Source organism: Natator depressus, chromosome 16 (genome assembly GCF_965152275.1).
Source record: "Natator depressus isolate rNatDep1 chromosome 16, rNatDep2.hap1, whole genome shotgun sequence".
Classification (NCBI taxonomy): domain Eukaryota; kingdom Metazoa; phylum Chordata; order Testudines; family Cheloniidae; genus Natator; species Natator depressus.
In genome coordinates, this window is record NC_134249.1 from 7,435,944 (window position 1) to 7,449,571 (window position 13,628).

At 43.0% G+C, this 13,628-nt stretch overlaps 1 protein-coding gene across 1 annotated transcript; it reads right to left on the reverse strand.

The window, feature by feature from the left end:
- Positions 1-949: 949 nt before the first annotated feature.
- Positions 950-13,293, reverse strand: LOC141999823 (ficolin-2-like). The gene is made up of 10 exons (XM_074973616.1): positions 13,197-13,293; positions 9,893-10,006; positions 9,419-9,472; positions 8,788-8,823; positions 8,233-8,268; positions 7,563-7,598; positions 6,925-7,052; positions 5,465-5,594; positions 3,005-3,139; positions 950-1,647 (listed from the first exon to the last, which is right to left on the reverse strand). The coding sequence occupies exons 1-10, from the start codon at positions 13,276-13,278 to the stop codon at positions 1,400-1,402; spliced, it is 999 nt and encodes a 332-aa protein (XP_074829717.1). The 5' UTR covers positions 13,279-13,293; the 3' UTR covers positions 950-1,399.
- Between the last annotated feature and the right edge of the window lie 335 nt (positions 13,294-13,628).

The window sequence follows — 13,628 nt, forward strand, 5'->3', positions numbered from 1 at the left end:
AAGACATGCAGCTCAAAAAAAAAAAAAAAAGCAAACTGAATGTTCCTACCTCAGCTTTCACTTCGCCCGCAGGCCTGCCCTCCCCCATGCTCCAGCTTTGGGCTTCAGACCATCATGAGTGCCCCAGAAATGTTTGAGCAGCTTTGCTGTAACGTACATTTATGAACAACATTATGGATGGGATTTTCAAAAGCGTCTGAGTGACTGAGGGGGCCTAGGACCCATTTTCAAAAGTGAATGTCAATGGGATCTAGGCTCCTAAGTACCTATATCCCTTTAGAAACTGGGGCTTAGGCTCCTATATCACTTAGCACTTTTTTAAAATGTTACCCAAAGGGTATGTCTACACTGCAATAAAAGACCTGCAGCACGGTTGGGGCTGGCCCAGATCAGTTGACTTGGGCTCACGGGGCTCTGGCTGCCCGGCTAAAACTTGCAGTGTAGGCTTTTAGGCTTGGTCTGGAGCCTGGGCTCTGAAACCCTGTGAGGAGGGACAGTCTCAGAGGGGTTCCAGGCCAAATGCAAACTGCAATTTTTCGCCCTGCAGCCTGAATCCCAAGCCGCAGCTGACTCAGGCTCTGAGACTTGGTGTCATGGGTTTTTTATTGCAGCGTAGACATACCCTGAATGACTTAGAAGCACACATGCCATTGACTTTTAATGGAACTTTGTATTCCTAAGTCACTCAGGTCCACATTGTTAAAGGGATTTAGACACCTATCTCCCAGGCACCTACATACCTGTAAGAATCAGGCCAACAAGACACCATGCCCATCCTGCAAAAGCCCTTCCGCATGACCTTTGTATAGGATTGCAGAATGGGGATGCTCATTATCTGGACAACAGAAACCTGCAGAGAAGGATATTCCTATGTCAACCCTAATTATCTGGAAACAAAGAAGTGCAGCCTCAGTTCCATTATAAAGAAATGTTTTATTTAGTTCTCAAAATGATCAGCAATGCAGAGCAGACAGCATGTGAAAGATTTCCAGTTGTTCTCAAACCCTTTGATCCATAACTCTGTCTCTCCCCACCTTGCACTGCCACTAGATGAACCATGGAAAACCTCAGCTGGCAGGTAAGGTAAGGCTGACTGTGTAACAAAGTGTAACATTCTATATCCACAATAAAAAAACAAAGCAAAAGCACCACGAGGCCTGGTTGAGACTAGCTCAGATTGCCCATTAGAACAAACTTTTATTAAAGTTATATTTAGATTCGCAGCTCAAAAAAAAAAAAAAAGCCACCATGCAATAGCAAGTCAGGTGCCAGAAGAAAGTAGCAATCTTAAGGAGAGGGGGAAGAAACTCAAAATAATTGATATACGCAGTGGCATACAAAATAAGTTTTACTCCTGTGACGCGCTCACTGCTGTGTGATCGCCTGCCTTCCTGCTGGGCTAAACGGGCCTGAATTTCATTTCGGACCGTTTGTAGGAGTAGTTGTACCCTTTGCCTGCCTGCCAGTTCACCCCGTCTGCAAAGCTGCTGTGGGCTCCCAGCCAGTACATCCCATTCAGGTTGGAAGAATGGCAGCTACTGTACCACCAGGCCCCCTTGTAGGTTGTTGCACATGCATTCGAACCAGGATCTTGCTGTCGGTCTTTAGTGGAGAACAGCATGTTGTTGTGGCCGGATAACGAATCCCCTGTGTGATGTAAATGAAACCACTGTTTATGGCAGGTTGCAGGCAGTTTAGTTCCTCAGTGGCCAAATCTAACATTCCTGGAGTCGTGCTGTCCATTTCCCCCTTTCATGAGGCACTCGGAATCCCTGGAACTATAGAAGGAAGTCTGAAGCTCAATTTAACCGCTTCCATCTGGGTTCCTGATGCAGCAGGTGCTGGGTTACATACCACCTCCAGCTCTTCTGAGGTGCAGGTATTCCACAGAACGCCTGTGGCTAAGTCACCTGACTAGGACTAGGATTGTCACACACCTCCTGGGTAACCTGGGACAAGTTGCTAGAAAGTCAACGGGAGTTGGGTACCTTAAGCCTCTCTGAAAGTGGCAGTGATAATATCTCGGCACTTCAGTTCCTTAGCTGTAAATCATAATTCCTTACCTGCACCCCCTGCCTTGTCTATTGAGATTGCCACTTCTCTTACCACGTACAGAACCGATTAACTGATTGTACAACAGTACCTGATCTCGTTTCGGTCCTCTAGGTGCTATCGTGATATAAATAAACAATAACAGTACAGGCACTTCAAAGATCATGGCTGTTGACTGCAGCAACCCCAACAGGACCATGGCCAAATTCCTTTGGGGAAGGATGGGATGAGTTGAGAATCCATTTAGAACCAGAGAATTATACACAGGAGCCCCGAAAATGGACCCATATCAAACCAGAGTGTGAGATCGAGTATTGACAACAAAACAGCTAGCTCCTCAGCTCCCTGGTGGGCAGGTGGATGCCAAATAGACTGTCTGGTTCCACCAGAAATTTCACTCTATTAGTGTCGCATTCTGATAAGCAACGAAATGTCAGCAACCTGGAATTTCACATTACATTGACATTCCCTTTTCCAGTCAGTTTTACTCCCGTAGCAAGGCTCCTGTGTGAGATTGCTACTTCTTTCTGCCTCTACTCTCAGTTTAAGTCAGGTGGAGCAGCAATTCATGAACATCATAAATACAGCTAAACAAACTTTTTCTAACCTCAAAGGTCCAATTCAGGATCCATTTGAGTTTGCGGTGAAGATTCAGCTCTGCTCTTCTTTTATCTGAATAACTTTCCATCTGTAATGAAGCTCACCTGCAATTTACCTGGACCACGTTCTGAGCTCCTGACTCAGGTAAAATGCCCAGTGACTTTGATGGGAGTTTGCCTGGCTAAGGACTGAGTAGGAGTGGGTAATAACTTCAGGATTTAGCCTTAGGAAATGGCAGAGTTATTGTAGATGAGAAGTTTAATTCACTTTTGTTGTGGGATTCTGTACACCTCCAATGGCATAGTAGCATTTCTCTGCACTATGAAATGTGGAAACCATGTATGGCACCTACCTGCATTACCCCCCAGGAAATCTCCAAGAATCAGCTTGTAATTTTCAGTCTCTCCTAAAATTTTGAATGACTTGTACCTGGCAAATGCATGGATGTTATCGAAATCTGTGAGGTCAATGCGAAGTTCATTATCTCCTAATGAAAACAAATTGGAAAGAAAGAAAATAGCTCATCACACATTCCATCCACATTTTGCATCTTTAGGAGTTCCTTCAACTTCACCTCACCTCTAATAGAGGCAAAACAGTAGCACCCTTCCCTTCAGCTCTGACACCAAAATCTCCACCTTTCCACTGGAGTTATTGCTGACCCATCCTGGATGGTAGGTTGCATCTCTTATCTTGGTTACATTTACATCTAAGTGCCAGAAAAACTAGAAGCAACTGTAAAGAAACCCTCGAAACCTTCCCTGGTTATGTATGACTGAATGCTAGCTGCTAAGCAAGAAGATATTTGAAATCGGTTTCATTAGCCCCTACTTGCAGAGCAATAATGACTTTTTAAGGTGTGTTGCTAATGTGTTGAAAACTTGATTGATCAACTGGTTCGGGGAGGGACAGAGAAGGGCTATGGGCAACTGGAAAGTTAGTTCTCAGGAGGCCCAGATTTTGCAAAACAAAGCCTTCTCTACATTTCCTGCGTTATTTTTAGAGTTCCTGTTTGCCACAGTAAGAAAAATCAGCAGTCTCTGAGTACATGTTCTTCCTTAACTTAAGACCAAGAATCAACACCCAAACAAGAAGGGCATAAACAGAACAGCCTCTAGTGCTCTATGTTCTGGAGTCTGGTCAGCCAGTCCATCTGTCTCTCACAGGCAGGAGAAGATAGGAATTTCTGGTAAGGAATATTTGCCATTTGATTCATCACTCTATTTGCCAGGCCCTGACTGGAGCCACCAGAGCTACAGTGTTAGCTGGTCCAGTGAGATTTCACAAAAGGACCCTTTTTTGTAACATGCATGTCCACTATTACCAGCATTTAACATTTTATGGCTTTGCATAGAATTAATAGTGAACCTTAACAATTATGGGATGGCAGCCGCTGTGACACTATGACCCATATTCACCATAGTAATATTATTATGGTATGATTATGGCATAATTATTATGCATTTTGTACAAGAGGAGTCATGTAAGGTGTCATTGGAAAAGTTATGATTTGCTGAATATGATTATCCTATTTGTATCATGCATCATTTTTGTATCTAAAGTTATGAATATTGACTATGTATCTGTATTTCACATGTAGTTACACCTGGGTGACACACACTAGGCAAAATGCTTCCAGCTTAGACAGCTGCTTGGGAAGGGCCTATTCAAGATAATGGGCCATTAGGAAAAACAATAGGCCTTAGGAGAAGCTCATCCACCACCCAGTGAGCCTTCCTGAGAACGCTCAAGACAGCCTGTAGGTAATGGCTGCTATGACTCTGAAGGGGGATGTGACCAGACCACATGACTCTGGACTCCATTTTGGGTACCTGTATTTTTCCACAAACTGGGCTGGGAACTGTTTTTGGAACAAAGGGTTCCCGCCATATGCTAAAGCTATATAAGGCAGGAAGTGACATCATCAATTGTTCTTCACTCCCCCACAACTGAACACCTGAGAGAAGCTCCAAAAGAAAAGGACTTGAAACGGGGGTGGGGATCCCAACCTGCAAAGCAAGTGCAGCTTGTGCCTTGAGAATCTGCGAGCCTGCTTGTATCATCAGTCAGGATGAGAGATTGTTCATTCAAAGTCTATCCTTCTAGTATGTTAAGCTTAGTTTGCGTTTTTGTTTATTTACTAGGTAATCCGCTTTGATCTGTTTGCTATCACTTATAATAATTTAAAATCTATCTTTTTGTAGCTATTAAACTTGCTTTATATTTTAACCTAAACCAGTGTGCCTTTAAGTGAAGTGTCTAGGAAAAAATCTCAGCTTGGTTACCACAAGTGTGCATATTCCTCTCCACATTGAGGGAGAGGAGAACTGAGTACTAAATTCATACTGGTCGGGATTTTGACCAGGGCAGAAAAGTACAGCTCTGGGGTCCTGGGCTGGGATGCTGGGGGTAATTTTGGCTGCAGCCTCTCTATTGTTGGCTCATGCAGTGGCTGGCCAAAGCCTGTATACAACTGGGTGTGTCCCTGCCTGTGTGAATGCTGGTGGGAGTGTAGGACTGGGAGCCTGGCACAGCAGCACAGTGCAGAGAGGGAGACCAGGCTGGTGAGTCAGAGGGCTCAGTAGTACCCCAGTTCCAGGTTGCACCCCAGGGGGAACCCATCACAACCGCCACCTTAAATCCGTCTCTCTCTAGGAAAACACACAAGGAAAGTCAGTAGCTGACCTATGGCTGGACTGTCCTTTTCCTTATCAGAGAGCCTAGTTAAAGTTATAAAGAGAACACTCTACAATCAAGTATAGAGCGAGAACTTGGTGGGGAAAAGTGCACACGATGCATGTTGTTTAGTTACCAAAAGAGGTTAATAGGTGAATATTGTCATTTCCCAACCAGAATTCTGTCAGGCGGCTGCCAAAACCTCTCTTGTATGAATGCCAGTCACGGAAAAAATCCACTGAACCATCTGTCCGCCTCTGGAACACCTGTGGGGAAATGAAAGGGATGCAGGTCGGTTTCTGTCCTGAACAAAGCAAGAGTACCAGAGCAGAATTTTAAAGCATCAACAGTCACTATTAAACTAGTCAAATTCTACTCTGCCTCACAGGATATAAATGAGAGCTCAGATTGGTATTTAATTACTGGTACTTATTTTCATCTGTTTTGAGAATTGACAAAGTGGATAGATGCTGTAACAGATTCATAGATTTTAAGGCCAGGAAGGTCTCCTCCATACATGGACCATAGAATCTCACCCAGTACTTTCTGCATCAAGCCCACAAATAGAAGTCTAAAGCAATGAACTAATACAATTTCACCTCTTACATGCTGGAAAGCTAAGGAATTACTTCTACATAAAGAAGTGACATAAGATAGCAGCTGTGGACAAAAATTACCGATAAGGAGCTTGTCTACAGCCATGTTCCAGTTGTGCAAGTGAAACTTTCTGAGCACCTGGTGCCTTAGCACCAAAAAGGGAAATCCTCCCACTGATGTGTTAATAGGCTTAACAGGGAAATTGGAAGTTAAAAGAATAAAATATTAAGAGCTGGTCAGAAAATGCAGTCCCATTGAAACTGAAATGCTTCACAAAATTGTATTGAATTCCTCAACCTCTTGCACTATATATTATAATATAAACAAAAGTCAAAATCAAAATGACACACTTGTGCTGATATTAGCTAAATGAAACATTTTTGATTGATCCAAAACAAAACAAAAATCGGAATATTCATTTGGAGAATTTTAAAATTTTCAAGTTTCATTCTGATTTGTAAATAAGCCAAATTCTGAAATTGTGAATTCCCAGTGAAACAGAATTCCTCTGCATTGCACATATTTTCCCTCCTCTTTCAACTCCATTTAACACAGTGGGCTATGGGGTTTTCCTTTTATATGGCGATAGGTATTGGATACAAAGGTAACCAGAACCTGTAAGACCTCACTCCCTTAACACCATCAGCTCCTCACTTTTTTCCTCACCTTGTGCACCTCCTCTTCCCCCAAATTCTAACAGAACAGATGTAAACAAGCTCCCAGTTCAGCCTCAATTTTATCTTAAACACACTGCCAAGTTGGGAAGTTTCTGTTTGAACTCCTGCTCCTAGTGAACATGTATCACTGGGACAGCACAAAGAAATAGATTTTATTTTCAACCAAGGTTACAAATGCCTTCACATGGATGATGTCCTTTCTAGGAACTGACTTGTTTGAGCAAACCCTTGGCCCCATCCCACGCCCTGTGAAATCCATCAATGATTTGCATTGGCTTTGATGGCAGCAAGAACGGGCACTCCATGATTTGCTCTCACTTACTATCCATCCACCTCCGTCTGTGTCCATGTCACACAGCACAGTCGTGGCGTTACAGTCATGGGGGTAGATGGTGTACCAGCCGCTCATGATGTTCCCTCTGGCTAACAGCTCCTTGCAGTTCTTTGCTCCTGGAGAGGATGGTAATTTAATGTTATAAATAAATTACTTGCTGGAATGGATAATTACACAAGCATCATTGATCCCTTTTCAAGGAACTAGGAATTTCAAATAGTTATCTTTTCCAAACCCTAGAGTACTGGATTTCTTTTTAAACAGCTTTCCTAAGTCCTGACTCCTATTTGAAAAGACAGCAGCAAAATGGTACATTCCCGATGAAACTGACTCCTTCAGACTTCATATAGAAATGTACACAAGGATCCACAGTGGCTTTTAGTCATTAGCCCATTTTACAGGATTACCTGCTTGTATTATAGTCAGGAGGGTTTCTGGTATAACAAACTCATGTAAGTCAATAATGCTAACATAGCAGAAAGAGGTGTCAGTTACACTAGTTGCTACAGAAGTTGGAATGAATTCCAAGCACCTTTGACTGTGTCTCTACCCTGTGAGCTGACCTCCAGGTCCCTTGAATGGGATGAGTTGACAGCTCAAGTAATGTGATTCTAGGAAACACTCACCTGTCTTACAGTGTACGTCCTTCAGCTCCTCCTCAGCTGTTCAGGAAGGCAAACAGAAGGAAGGGGGATTGAAACCAGGAAAAGAATGATATTTTCCTAAACTCCTGCTCAGGCCACAAGGCACGTATGTATCATGAGTTAAGAGACAGTAAAGCATCTTAACGCATCTCTAACCCCAGCTACCAGTATGTGGAGACAAGTCCTTCCCTAGACAAAGATCAGTGTCCTAAATTCTCTCCAGCCATAGATTTTACTTCCCACACCCCCATCCATAAAAATAACATCTAGTTACACCTTACCTAACATTCTTCACAAGCTGGGAAATATTCAGGCAATTGTAGGGTGTGAAATACATTTTATCCCTTTAGTTCCTTCTGCACCAAAGTAGTATAATTTCACACATTGGCTGTGATCTGAGCCTCCCCAAACTTTCAGGGGAGATCAGTTCTCGATCCAAATGCAGATGCACATGTGACAGCCCATGCTCATCTCTAATTATTGAAGTTTTTCACACTCTTGGATAGCTCATCAGCTCCAGGGATATTAACAAATTCAGTATTGTGTGCAAACAAATTGCACTCTGAAAGTTTCCTGAGAGGTTCAAGTGTACTTCTTTTAAAATGAAATCAAATTATACTCTTGCCATAAAAGAAATTGCAGATGTTCTTACTTATAGTTCCAGGTACTCCACTGTCTCCTTTATCTCCTAAAAACACCAAAAAACACACAGGAACAAATCATTACACAGCCAAGAGACAGCATCCTGATCTGAGTGCTCATCCCAGCATTTGTTATTAATTCCATGTTGGTGTAAAACCCCAGTTCCCCTACATCACCCCATAGAAAAAATATTAACCCTTCCAGAGTTTGATAAATGTGACACAGAGGAGAGAGGGCCAAATTCTTTTTCACATCAGTGCCGCCCCCCTGACTTCATCCGAGTTGAACGAGTACAAATAAGAGTGTAATTTGGGCAACTGTGTATGTTGGGCTGGGCTCTTTTTATTTCATTTTTGAGGAGAAGGCTGGAATTTCCAAAGGAGACCAAAAAAGTTAAGTGCCCAACTCCCATTGACTCTGGGACGCATTGGGTGCAGAGTTCTTTTGAAAAACTCTTAGCATGTCACAACTGCACTCCCTACTGACTCAGTCTCTATCACTAAGGATAACAGCGTAAAAGACAGGAGTATAGCTCAACAAGTAAAAATTATTGGAGGTCTCTTACCTTTCAGACCAGGAACACCAATGTCACCATTCTCTCCTGGTGGAAAATGGAAAGAATGAACAGAGACGTAGCAATCTCAATGAGAGCTTAGAACTGAGGTTCTATTGGGATAAGAGCTGGGTGAATACTGAAAACACAGATCTATGAATTTGTTTGTGAAAAAATGGCCCAAAATGTCATTAGTGTCCATTCAATGGAGTCCGACTATTTGCTGTTCATGAATATTTAGATCACTGCTAGTATTAATGAAACTACTTACTTGTCCTGCAGACTGCATGAATTCATACCAGAAGTTCTTCAGTCATCACTCTCATATTAAAAGGTTTCAGTCAACTAGATCCCGTGACTCCATGTCATAAATTACCAATGCCTGTAGCAAGCATTTCACAAAACAGCCAGCAGCTGAGAATACTTTGGTGAACACCAGGAATAACGGATATATTCTTAGCAATTAGGAACAGTTCATAAGTGAGTCATAAAGCAAAGAGAGGCCTAAATTTGATTCATGCTCTAAATTGAGAGAAAGATGGGGGGAGGGGTATTGTTAAATGTTTCATAAGAGGAAAATTCAAATGTTAAAAATTATTTGATGGTAGTTAAACAAATTTACTTAGTCTTTTTATTACTTTACCTTTCTCCCCAGCTGGTCCCATCTTCCCAGGGCTCCCCTGAGTTCCCTTTTCTCCTACAAACACAGAGAATGAATTTAAACATTTTATATTTTCAAACACAGAAGAAATTAGAACAGACCTGAGCTCCCCATTCTACCCTTTCTGGCTGAATCCTCAGGTAATGTAAAAGGACACTGAAACGAATGGATCCAAGCCAGTTTTCATCAGTTGATGATATTGCTCAAATCCTGCATGTAATTTACATGGTCTTTTAATCAGCAACACTATGGTTATATCCGATGAAGTGAGCTGTAGCTCACGAAAGCTTATGCTCAAATAAATTTGTTAATCTCTAAGGTGCCACAAGTCCTCCTTTTCTTTTCGCAGATACAGACTAACACAGCTGCTACTCTGAAACCTGTTATTTCTTGAGTAATTCATGTTTGTGCCTGCACCATCCAAAGCCGATTCTCACTCAGTGCTGAGGAAAGTACCTCTCATTCCTGCAGCTCCGGGTTCTCCTTTGAGACCTGTGGCACCAGGAACACCAGGGCATCCTTGCAGAATAGCGAGCTTCTCATTACCACCAAGACCCACCATTTTCACTTCTGGAGACATAAAATAATCTTTATCAGACCCAGAGGATATGGGATGTTCTGCAAATTGTGAATTCCAGGTGGAAACACGATACGCCATGAGATCTAACAGAGCCTTTGCTTGATTAGAAATGCAAATACACACAAGCAGTGTCGGTGCCAAGGCTACTCAAGGCATGCTAGAGGCACAAGTAGGAGGAACAAGCCCCTTGACCTTCTGAGCCCAACCCCAGAGTGCCTCTCTGTGGCTCCCACTGTGGAGGGCTGCAGAAGAATCTTCTTTGGACCTTGGGGAAGGTAGAGTCAGAGTGGAAAGCCTCTGCCCCAAACTCCCTGTCAGGCTGTGGGTTTTCTGGCCTGTCCCTCTGTGGTTCAAACTATCCTGTCCTCTCAGTCCATATTTCCTCTTGCTCGCAAACTGAAGTTTCAAGAGCTTCCATAGTCCAGACTGCATTGAGATTTGCATTTAAAGACGGGATTAAGCCTCCTTCTTACATATGTGTCATGTAATTTATCATCCCCAAATTTACAGCACTAATTCGGCGCATAGAATGGAGTTTCTGCGAAGTCCACTAGTTTGAGTTATAATTGTTTAAAAGTCAGCCCTTAGAAAAAGAAGTTTAAAAAATAAACACTTTGGTCCCTCTAGTAAAGATGAAGAAGGGGACATGGGGGTGGTATGTTCATGACACCTGCATAAAGTAAAGATGATTTCATCCATGATTTCAGAGATGATATTACATTTAAACATGGCAAATCTTTAACACAGTACAGGCAGTCCTTGGACTTGTAACACAATTGGTTCCTGAAAATTGCGTCGTAAATCGAAACGTCGTAACTCAGAACCGCAATCCACTCCACTGTGGGACCGAGCATCAAAGCCTAAACCAATTGTCTTAAGTCAAATCAGCGTGTAAATTCAGAAATGTCATAAGTGCCGTTTGTTGTAAGTCGAACGTTGTAAAGTCGAGGACTGCCTGTACAGTACATGACCATGACAGTCCTTCATTGTGTGAACAGTAGTTTTCAAAACAAGGCTGCAGGAAAGAAAGGGGTAAAAGGATCAGATCTTCAGCTGGTGTAAACTGGCAAATTGACTTCAATGGAGCTTTGCCAATTAACACCAGTCCATCTAGCCAAAACACTGATGCATTGACAACTGTGTTAAAATTAGAAGCTGTCACTTTAAGTTCTAAGGGGCTCTAACTCTCTCTGTGTATGCCATGAACACAACAATTGTAGGTTGATATAACAGCAGGGTCAGGCTTAGAAAAAGATCCAGGAACATTTTATAAAACCACATTGTGAGAAAGTTACAGTTATTAACCCATACAAGACATCACCTATGCAAATACTGAAAACAGGGAAATGAACAATGAAGACATCAGCAACTTCCTCCAAACAGAAATTGCCAACATTACAACACATAGGAAACGTGAGGTGTGAGAAGCATGAGTCTGGGATTCTGCTTGGAAGCTGTTCGCTGATGGCTTTACTGTTCTTTTCCCTGTTTTCAATGTCTGTGTCGGTGATGTAACGTATAGGTTAGTATCTCACCCTTTCTTACCAGAGCTTTTAGTTTTTTACAGGCTGGAAGCCATTTGTGAAGGTGATCTAGGAATGAGGTTTATACAAGAATGTGTATTAAGAGTGAAGATTTAAATATATATAACATGTTAGAAAATTCCAAGTCTTGAACATTTTAAAATACTTTCTGAACTGAAAGTCTGTGGAACAATAGAATGGATTGAAAATTAACAGCCGCGCCTCTGAATTTCATGGGTTCTGTTGGTTTATAGCAGCCTGAACCTGCAATAAAAATGATCCATCCCCAAATAGCTCAATAAATGCAAGTCTGTATGGGGAGTGGGAACAGCTTTCCCAGCTACTTGTATCCAAGTGCAGAGGGTAATAGAGCCTGTAATCAGCATCTTTTGGTGCACATGTTGTACTAAGGTGCCATTTATAAATGTTGAAGAGATGTTATAAGCACATTAGAAACACATGTAGTATGTGTTATAGATGGTTCTAAACACATCAGCAGAAGATGTTATAGATGGTTTTATTCAAAGGTTTATTATAGTAAATAATCATTCATATTATTGATTTAAGATGTAGTAAGCACCCCATTGACTTAATGGACTCTATAACAATCTGTAACCATAGACAAGCCATGTATTAAAACATGTTAATCATTTAATAATGGAACCTTAATATAAAAGATGACTGTGTTTTGTACGTGCATTAGTACTGCTGCATTTTCCCCCTTATTCTAGATTCCACATTAATTGCAAAACTCTGGGTAGTACCTCCCAGGGGCAAGGGAATGAGGAAACAGTGTTGTGTAGCCCATACATTGGCTTTGTGGGGGCTGGCACATAAGCAAGTGTTTGATTTCATGAGGATGATTAATCAGCCAGAATTGGAGCGGCTTGGGATGCTATTGGAGATGGTTTCATTTTGAGAAGGGGAGTCTTTCAAGGTTCCCTCTTAGTAACTGGGAATTTTTCAGCCTTGTCTCCCACATCCCCACCTCCCCAGGTCTGCCACAGCCCAGAGAAGAGCCCAATACTAATGGGGAGAAGCTGGAAGCTATGAAGTGAGTCTAATGTGTCCGGTTCCTCCCTGTTCAGAGATCTGTTGTATTGTGTGTGATCCCCGCTCCTCCTCAGAAATCAGCGGAAAGTCCTCTCTACGTGCTCCATGGAGTTAGGGCCCCCTGGCTCTGGGGTAATGAGGGAATGGAACTAGGAGGGCAGATGCTCCCAGCAACATGCTCCATTTGGGACCCAGGGAATTTCCCATGAACACTAACTCCCCCTCCACAGCATCCCCTTCCCAGAGAGGAACAGTAAGGCGGATAAGCATGGCGAGGTGGCCACTCAGAGAGCCATGCTACTGAGAAGCATGGGGGAGGCTGTGCAGCACTGTTGAGGAGCTTCCTTTCTCCACAGTTCTCTGGGGTTTGGAGGCTGGAACCCTGCTCCCCTAGCTCCCAGATTCCTCTCTCCTATGGGGAGTATTTCTTAGAAACCCCATGAGATGAACTGTGCCTGATTCCTTCGCCCGGAGTCCCCTTCCTGCGACCTCACTGCAGGCGAGTCTACAGTGGTGCTTCACCATCAGGGGTGGACAGTAACTACTGCAAAGTAGCTAGTTGGACCCATGTTGTTAAAAGGTAACAGCTTTGTTCCTCACTCACCTGGGCAGGTGTCCTGAGCCTCACAAACCACAGCTGCTAGGCAGAGTACGGCGAGGAGGGTTTGCTGGGCAGCCCTCCCCATGGCCAGTTGCTGGTCTCCGCAATGGCAGCTCCACTCGTCTTCTCACTGCCCTCTCCTCTGCTTTAGCATTTCAGAGCTGTGAGAGTTTTCCAGGCAACATAAATTATAATATTAAGCTCCACCTCTGCCCTCTCAGTCTCCTCAGCCAGTCTCCATAGTCCAGTTTTTTCCCCTGCCGAGATCACTGTAGAGGAAGTGTTGCCACCTGGATGCAGGGAAATCCTCAAAAGGGTTGACACTTTTTTTTTTTTAAATATAAAACCTCCTGTGGCCTTCTGGTTCCAGTCTTCTGGTTTCCCTTTGGTGAACCGGGGGATTTACACTGAACATAGAGCTGTCGGGGAGAGGGT